This window comes from Pundamilia nyererei, unplaced genomic scaffold (assembly GCF_000239375.1).
Source record: "Pundamilia nyererei isolate P.nyererei 1_Seehausen unplaced genomic scaffold, PunNye1.0 scaffold01689, whole genome shotgun sequence".
Classification (NCBI taxonomy): Eukaryota; Metazoa; Chordata; class Actinopteri; order Cichliformes; family Cichlidae; genus Pundamilia; species Pundamilia nyererei.
Genome location: NW_005189090.1, coordinates 1 through 9140, shown reverse-complemented (window position 1 = coordinate 9140; position 9140 = coordinate 1). Strand labels below are relative to the sequence as shown.

At 40.1% G+C, this 9140-nt stretch overlaps 2 protein-coding genes across 2 annotated transcripts; both read left to right on the top strand.

Moving 5' to 3' along the window:
• Nucleotides 1-3: 3 nt before the first annotated feature.
• On the top strand, nt 4-3546 carry LOC102214038 (desmoplakin-like; the record flags this gene model as incomplete). The annotated part of the gene is made up of 1 exon (XM_013908155.1): nt 4-3546. A coding segment is annotated over one exon (2952 nt), but the record flags the coding sequence as incomplete, so codon positions are not given.
• Nucleotides 3547-4173: 627 nt separating this feature from the next.
• On the top strand, nt 4174-8500 carry LOC102214326 (TBC1 domain family member 7-like; the record flags this gene model as incomplete). Its single annotated transcript, XM_005755501.1, has 5 exons — nt 4174-4236; nt 4699-4818; nt 6581-6661; nt 7054-7244; nt 8363-8500. Coding segments are annotated over exons 1-5 (546 nt in total), but the record flags the coding sequence as incomplete, so codon positions are not given.
• Nucleotides 8501-9140: the final 640 nt, after the last annotated feature.

Sequence of the window (9140 nt, the reverse complement as noted above, 5' to 3'; positions counted from 1 at the left end):
CTTTTACCAGTCACCGAGAGGAAGGACCCTTCCAAACTAATGTTTGATGGTGTTCGCAAACCAGTCTCAGCACAGCAGTTGCTTGATTGTGGGGTCCTGGACAAATCAACGTTTGACCAACTACTGAAGGGAAAGAAAACAGTCCCAGAAGTCTCTGTGGATAAGAAAGTCTTTCTAAAAGGGACTGGATCCATTGCTGGTGTGGCAGTTGGGCCTTCAAGGAAAATGTCCTTTACAGAGGCAAAGAAAATGAAAATTCTGTCATCTGATAGTGCTGACATGCTACTGGAAGCTCAGGCTGCCACAGGTCACATCATTGACCCCAGAACTAACCAGAAACTAACAGTCAAAGAAGCATGTGCCAGAGGAGTAGTGGATAAAGAGGATGAATCAAAATTGTTTGCAGCGGAAGCTGCTGCTATAGGCTACAAAGACCTTACTACTGGCAAACTTCTGTCAGCTGGCCAGGCCATGAAGAAGGGATTAATTGACAAGGACACAGCTCTGCGTGTGCTTCAAGCTCAAGAGTCTGTAGGGGGTATATTGGACCCTGACCTCAGTATATTCCTACCCAAAAACATTGCACTAAATAGGAATCTCATAGATCAGGATCTATACCATGCCTTGAGTCAGGGTCCTGACTGTTATCTGGACCCAGACACCAAGCAAGGAACTCCTTATGTATCCCTGAAGAAAAAATGTAAAGCTGATCCAAGCACAGGTCTTTTGCTTCTCCCTGAACCTAAAAAGCCAGCAACTGTCCAGGGGCTTAGGGGCCAGGTGTCTGTTGTGGATCTAGTGGATGCAAACTTGCTGCAGCGGTCTGATATTGACAAGTTGAATCAAGGTAGATTGACTAGCCAAGAGGTTGAAGAGCGTCTACGCTCCTATCTGAGAGGTTCCACCTGCATAGCAGGAGTTTATGATCAGGCCAGTGATAAAGTACTGACAATTTATCAGGCAATGAAAGATGGACTGTTGAAATCTGGGACCACTCTTGAACTGCTTGAAGCTCAGGCTGCCTCAGGTTTTATAGTTGATCCTGTGAACAATCTCTATCTAACTGTTAGTGAAGCCTACAATAGAAGACTGTTTGGGCCAGAGTTTAAAGATAACCTGCTAGCGGCAGAAAGGGCTGTGACTGGTTACAGACTGCCTGGTACAGACAAGACTATCTCTCTCTTTCAGGCCATTGAGAAAGGTCTAGTGGAGAAAGGCCATGGCATTCGTCTACTAGAGGCCCAAATTGCCAGTGGTGGTATCATTGATCCAGAACACAGTCATCGTATTGATGTGAATGTAGCCTACAAAAGAGGCTACCTGGATGACGGAATGATTAAGATCCTCTCTGATCAGAATGCTGATACTAAAGGTTTCTTTGACCCTAATACGGAAGAAAACCTAACCTACACAGAGCTTAAGAACCGGTGTATCCCAGATAAGAAGACCGGCCTCATGCTTTTGCCTATAATCGACAAGAAAAGTCAAGAGTCAACACAGAAGAACACTCTGAGGAAGAGGAGAGTATTGATCGTGGACCCAGACACCAATAAAGAGATGACAGTCCGAGAAGCATATGACAAAGGGCTTATTGACTACGAGACCTTCTTGGAGCTGTCCGACCAAGAGTGTGAATGGGAAGAGGTCACCATTACTGCTCCAGATGGTTCTGTAAAGTTTCTTATTAATGACAAGAAAACTGGAAGACAGTATGACATTACAGAACTGCTTGAAAAGCGATTAATTGATGAATCAGTTGTAGCTCAGTATCGTGCACGAGCCATCACCATTAATGAATTCGCTGATATCATCACCAGAAAGACCAAACATAGCTCATCGTTTGGACAACCAGCTGCCTTGGGCACATCTTCAGTGAAATCATCATCATCAACAACTTCAAGAACACCTTTGGGAATATCTTCAGTAACATCATCATCAACAACTACAAAAACATCTTCATCATCAAATTTAAGAACATCAGAAGGCTCAGTTCCCTCTTTGTCGACATCATCCTCACGATCATCCTCACTGGTGTCAAGACCCTTATCTCCCACTCTCGCTAAAATGACCACAACAAAGACGACCACTGTCACAGAGAGAAGCGCCAGCAGTGTTTCGCAAGATTCACCTGATTTCCATAAACACATGTCCAGTGTATCTTTCACTCTGTCCTCTCCTGTTGAAATAGTGGGTGAACAAGAACCTATTGGTGCCATTTTTGACACAGACAACGTAGAGAAGATATCTGTCACAGAGGCGTTAAATCGTGATCTAGTGGATTCCATCACTACCCAGAGACTGCTTGAGGCCCAGGCGTGCACTGGAGGAATTGTTGATCCTGCAAGTGGCAGAAGGGTCAGCATCCAAGAGGCATGTCGTATGGGCATAATAACTGAAGACATGGCCACTAAACTTAAGGCTGCTCAAAAAGCCTATATTGGCTTTGAAGATGTAAAAATGAAGAGAAAAATGTCAGTTCCTGAGGCAGTTAAGGAGATGTGGCTGCCATATGAAGCAGGACAGAGATTCATGGAGTTCCAAGTTGTAACAGGAGGTCTGTATGACCCAGAAATGGGTGGTAGAAGAACCATAGAAGATGCCTTGAAAATGGGTTGGCTGGATGGGAGAGCAGGCCAGAAGCTCCAAGATACGAAATACCACACAAAGAACCTAACATGCCCCAAAAGTAAACTTAAAATCTCTTACAAAGAGGCTCTGGATAACTGCCTGACAGAGGAAAGCACTGGCGTTAAAATGCTCCAGGCGTCATCTGTGTCTTCGAGAGGCATCAGTAGTCCATACAATGTTGCCTCTGCCCCAGGATCCACCACAGGCTCCCGGAGTGGCTCACGACGAAGCTCCCGCAGGAACAGTTTAGACTTAGGCTCTCCCATATCCTCATCAGTCAGTCGCTACAGTATTTCCAGCTTCAACTCCTTCCAAACCAAAAGCTAAATTGATAAAAGAAAAGCAGTTTGTGCTTTTCTTGCACACAAATCAGAATTTGTCAAAACTATTTTTAGTGTTTTGGAAAAAAAGTTGTGGAAAAAATTAGTGTTCTGTGTGAGGAGAAAATTTATATTTAGCAGTCTGAATTGTTAAATGTTCGCATATTTTTAGAGTAAGCTTTGGTGTTGATGTGCTTAAAAATCTATAGTTCAAATTATACAGAAAAACTGCAAGATGTTTGTTTGTTTGTTTGTTTTTTAATGGACAAAAGTATTAATGGTTTCTAAAATAAGGTGTGTGGATTAATAATATAGTTCATGTCATTTAATTTGTTTTTCAAAAATTAATGAAAATATCACTTTGTATGCTTTGCATTTGAAAAATGATAGAATAGTGTTTACAGTTATTTGACATGTTGTGTGTTTGGTTTACAGGGAGGGATTTATAGTTGGGTTGCATTGGCTTAACTGCTGTTTTTCATCATTTTCATAAAGTCATCTTTTATTCATTCATTGGTTTCTTGCATAGTAGTGCTTCCACTTTTGTAACGTTTTTTTTTTCCAGTATCTTAAAATAAAAACTTGAGTTTTTTGCTCATTCCTGACTGTTCTTATTTGTGTTCATCTAAAATACCCTTTGTTGCTGCCATGTAAGATATGTTTGTTCATTTTATTTGTTTTTTATTTTTGTTTGATTTTCAATTTGCAGCACAATACATTTGTGCTGTGGTAATTTCATCTATATAAAATGCTAAATGAAAGATTAAAAAATAGAGATATTTGTATTTTATTGCTTCAGCCTTGGCATTATCACAAGTAATCAAATGCATTTTTCAGATTAAGGTTTGATTTGAAAGAAATAAAATTGAACAACTGGTGTTAGAGCACCCAAACAGTTAACACAGGCAATAACAGTTCAATAACAGTTCAAAGTTCAATAAAATAAAATGAATATAGGAAGTCTAAAAAGTAGCAATCTAAATCTAAATAGTATTCTAAGTGGGTTATGAAAGCTGTGACACACCTTTCCCTTAAAGAAAGAAGCTTGTTGATTTTTCTTTATTAGTTATTTGTTTATAAATAATGTAGTATAAATAACCTGCAAGATAAAGATCAAGAAATGCAAGGCAAGCAGAGTTGAAAGTGCAATCGTATATGAGGTGTAGCATGGTAATCTATATTTTCAAAATAAAAATATTTTTCATATTTGGAACGTTGCTACGGATTTTATTTTGACAGTATCACCCGGAAGGGTTTTCATAACAACATTGTATGGCATCCGGAGGAGGTTGTCAATTTATCTGTAGATTTTTTTATCTGTTTAAATTGTTCTTATCACTGGTTGTGATGGCCACTTTAATACTATTTAGTAGTCTCTCAGATAATTTTTACTTTAGAGTAGTTATGCTTTTAGCTGGTTATCTGTTCCTAAGCTAACACTAGCTTGTTTGCTGACGTTATGTAGCAAATAGCTGTGGGGCAGCTGTCTGAGGGTCGAGGGAGCACGAAACGCTTTGAAACGTCAAGGCAGGAGTCTTTGTGTTCACTGTGTTTGTGTTCCAGCAAACTGCAGGGCGTCGTAATTAACTTTTTTAGTCAGCCAAATTAAAAACATTTTTCTGTTTTCCCCCAAGCTGCACGTCTGGACGAGAAACTTTGTCTTATGTCTATGCAGGCTAAAACGGACTAATACTTTGCTTTTAAAAGTTTGCTTTTCTTTAGTTTGAAATGCACATGTTTAACTGTCCAGGCGGCACCATGGCTGACGACCCACAGAGAAATTTTCGCTCTGCATACTACGAGAAAGTGGGTTTCAGAGGAGTGGAGGAGAAGAAGTCCCTGGAAATACTACTCAAAGACAATCCTCTGGGTGGGTAACGGAAAATTATCGCTCGTGCTAGCATAGGCAGCATAAGTGTAAAGTCTCTTGCTAGCTAAGCGTCCGCACTACACTACTGACAATAACAATATACCTGTAAGCCAATGCTATGCTATAATATAATCTTACGAACACTTTATTAAAGACAACTGTTCAGCTACTCATTACCGCAAATATCTCATCAGCCAATCACGTGATAGCAACTGAATGCATTTAGGCATGTAAACATAATCAAGATTACCTGCCGAAGTTCAAACTGAGTCTTGCAAAATGAAGAAAGGTGGTTTAAGTGATTTTTGAATGCGGCATGGTTGTTTGCATCATCTGATTTGTCACCATCGGAGTGGCACAGGCCACTCAGGGGTTTGCAGAGAAAATATGCACTGTGCAGCAGTTCTCTTGGTGAAAATGCCTTGTTGATGGCAGAAGTCAGAGGAGGATTGCCAGGCTGCTTGAGCTGATAGGGAGGCAACAGTAGCTTAAAGAACCACCCATTGGAACTAGTTATGCAGAAGTGCCAATATGAATGCACGGCATGTAAAACTTAGGAGCAGATTGGCTTCAGCAGCAGAAGGTGCCACTCCTGTCAATTGATAACAGAAAACGGAGACTCTAATCGTCATGGGCTGATTGGAATTGAACAGTAGAAAACATTGTCTGATCTGATAAGTCTTGATTTCTGCTGCAGCATTCAAATGGTAGACGGATGAATGGTTAAAATATGGTGCACATAACATGAAAGCATGCATCTTGCCATGTGTCAGTGGCTCAGGCTGGTGTTGATGGTGTGTAATGGCTTGAGATATATGTTCTTCGCACACTTTGGGTCCCTTACTAACAACTGAGGAACGTTTAAATGAAGGGCACCTTCTTGGTCATGTTGCAGGTTTCCAAGGAGGAAAAACATTCCAGTGTTAACATTTTCCTCTTTTACTGCCACAGATCTCAAACTTGAATGAATAACTGAGCAGGATTGTTTTCCTGAGTCATACACTGTAAAATGGAGTACATCTTTCTCCTTCTCCCTCTCCCTTATCTTTCCAGCTTGGCTTCTCGTGTCTTTTGTATAGTCTCGCTTATTCTCTAACCCTAAGAGAGTCTCCCAGACTTGTTCTCTAAAAACCTAAAGAAGAATTATGGATTTGGTCCCTTAACGAAACTGACAACTCCTGGGCCTGGGAGAGCCCAATTGTCCTGTGGAGACGTTTGCTGCCGGGTACTCGATGGTTGGTTGCATCATGTGTCTGATGACACTCTCGATGGAGGACATTGAACGACATTACCAATTTGGAACCACAATAGCAGAGTTCTGGCTGATTGGAGCTGGCTCGGGCCTGGCTTATTGAAGAACAAGAAGCGGCTACAGCTGTTCAAAATCCCACAAGGCTGGTTGTAAAATTGGAAGCTGTTTGTTCCGCTAACCAAAACAACTACCATCTTTATCTCATGCGGCCCCCCCTGGCGCCAGCTGGATGCTCAAGGCAAAAGCTGATGGAAATAAAAAAATTCTCCCTTAGATAACAAGACTGTGTTGTGACTGCCTCCCCCCTCATTCAAGACCACCTGTGTCGACCTAAGATTGCTGACTTTTGCCTAACTGACTGAAGGGACACTTTCTCTTGGCTGAACACGGAACACACACACACACACATGCACACATATGCATGTACAATCACACATTTTTCATGTTTTTTTTTTTTGGTCTGGAAAAAGCCAGACCAAAAAAATAAATAAATGTTTTGCTCTCTTACAGATTTAGAAAAGCTAAGCACCTTCAGTCAGAGGTTCCCCCTTCCTTCCATGTACAGGATTCATGTGTGGAAGGTACTGCTGGGTAAGAATCACATGCGATCAGGTGTTCACCCTGTCACCCTCTTCAGTTGTGCAGATTTGACTAGATGGGTAGAAACAAAAAATACGGGAGAGAATCACTTAGCTATTGTACTGCACTAGTCTTTAAAGATTTTTTTTAAAAGCTATATTTAAAATATTCATTTTCAGTAATTGTGATTTGCAGTATAGACATATGCAGCCATATGCAAGGCTAAGAGCTGCATGTAAACACATGTTTCGTTTACTTCGATTTCTCTTGTTTGGAACTTATTTATGCTAAATAGGTTAATCTGTCCAACACAACTGAACACTGCACTCCTTTTTTAAAATTAACTCAGTTTTGTTAAATGTGTATGTATACATTTCTTAACTAGAAGTCATCTGTGCCTGCAGGCATCCTACCTCCACACAGTGACTCTCATGCTCTGGTTGGGGGCTACAGGAAGGAGCAGTATCAGGATATCCTGGAAGCTCTGGAAGTGATGAGATACATCAACTCCTCCACACCCTCCACCCATGTTTACTTGCGGATGTTCCAACTGGAGAGCCAGACCCTCCCGCGATGCTCTGAGACTTCACCCCCGGTAAAATAAAGTATATCAGTCCATAATAAGCGAAAAGGATGTAAATTTGTGTTTTGTCACATATTTCTTTCTTGTAACAGTGAAGAAATAATTCTCACACTGTTCGAAAGCCTGTTTGTTTCCCCTTAAATGGTGCCACATTTGTAAAGAAAATGCATTTGTGGGTTGAGCAGCAGAGTTCAAGATCAAACAAAAGATCATAGCAACAAAAAGTACATCAAGCAAGAATTCACAAGACAAAATAAGCAATTGAAATTATAATGTCATGCTTATAACATCTAAAAATTGGAAAATAAAAAAATGTGATGATATCAAACTACAGAAACAAAAGTCTGGATAGTGACTAAAACAACTGCCCAAGAACAGTCACAGGTATCACAGATGGTTTATTTAACTGTTTGTTTTTTTTTGTTTTTTTTGTTTGGGTGTGTGGGGAGATGTTAACACGCGGCGTCTTGGTTTTGCAGTGAACAGGGCCAATCTACAGGGGTGGCATGGTGTGGTATGTGCCACCCTAAAATAATCTTTTGCCACCCTAGTTTTGCTTATGACAATGCTGTTGATTAAAATAAGCTAGCATTAACAATTTGAACTTAGCTACAGTTAACATTGAATCTAAATTCTAAAACTGAATTTATCCCCTCTGGTAACTTTTTCCGACTAGGTTTTTATGGGGAGTTTTTTTGTGTGTGATTTTTAGATCAGCTGTGTTAATACAGTATGTCAATGAAAAAATAGCTGTAAATTCAGACATGTGAGATTGAAAATAATGATACTAACCAAGGCATTGTCAATAGTATTACACACATTGTGTGTCACACACATTCCCTGAGTAGATACCCCTAAAACCTATGCCTATTTTTATCTTCTTCTCCTGTCCTTAAACAAACTGAATGTAAATCTACATGCTGCCAACGGAGAGATGCCAAACTGTGTTTCATTGTTCTTGTAACAGTGACAATAAAGATTCTGTTCTATTCAATGAAAGTGTTGTTGTATAGCTGTTTGATCGTTAAGAAACAATGACCACATAAAAAGTACAGATTTTATTTTAAGTGTTTTTCTCTGGGTCTGTATTGTTGATATGTTTTCTTTTGTTTTTTTTTCTTCTTCACCAGGATGAAGAGAATGAAGACTTCCTCTCCATCAGCCGAGCCATGGAAGAGATTGTAGATGATCCTGTTGACTGCTACTGGCTCGTCAAGTGTTTTGTCAATCAGTACCATACAAAGTTTGGAGACTCAGTACCTCACCTTGTAAGTGTTTAATGTTTAGTTTTCATCATTTCACACACTGTACACCATCCCGAGATGTGCCAAGTTTCCAGCTACTAGCTCTTTGTGAAGCATCTTTTTGGTGCAAAAATACTATAAGCCTGTCAAACTGTTTGACATTGTTAATAGATTAACTAAAAGAACGGGAATAAATTGGCGTTAGTGCAGCTTTTTTAGATACGTTTTGTGATAAAGGTACATGTGCAGACACTGCGTTGCTCACAGACACACCACAAGAAGATTGTTGAAAAACGACAAAGCAAAAACTATAACAACATAAGCCTCATTAAATGGTTACATGAAGGTGTTCAGTAGTCAAATGAAGTAACTCAGGCTTTAGCTATCTAAGTGAGCCCATTCAAAGTAAAGGGACAGTCTTGGTAACATACGGCCAGGTGTGCTGTCAGCACAGCATCATATTTTACAAAACATAGTTTAAATTGGAAAAATATGAAGAGCTTTAATGCACAATGCAGGTGATACAATAAATCTAAATCCCTAATCCTGCTTCATAGTACAGGCCTCAGATGTTGACCAGAAAAAAGACAATGGTTAGAAAACATTCTGCTTACTTTCTATTTAAGGCGAACTGTCAAAGTAGAGCTGAGGCCCATGCACGTGT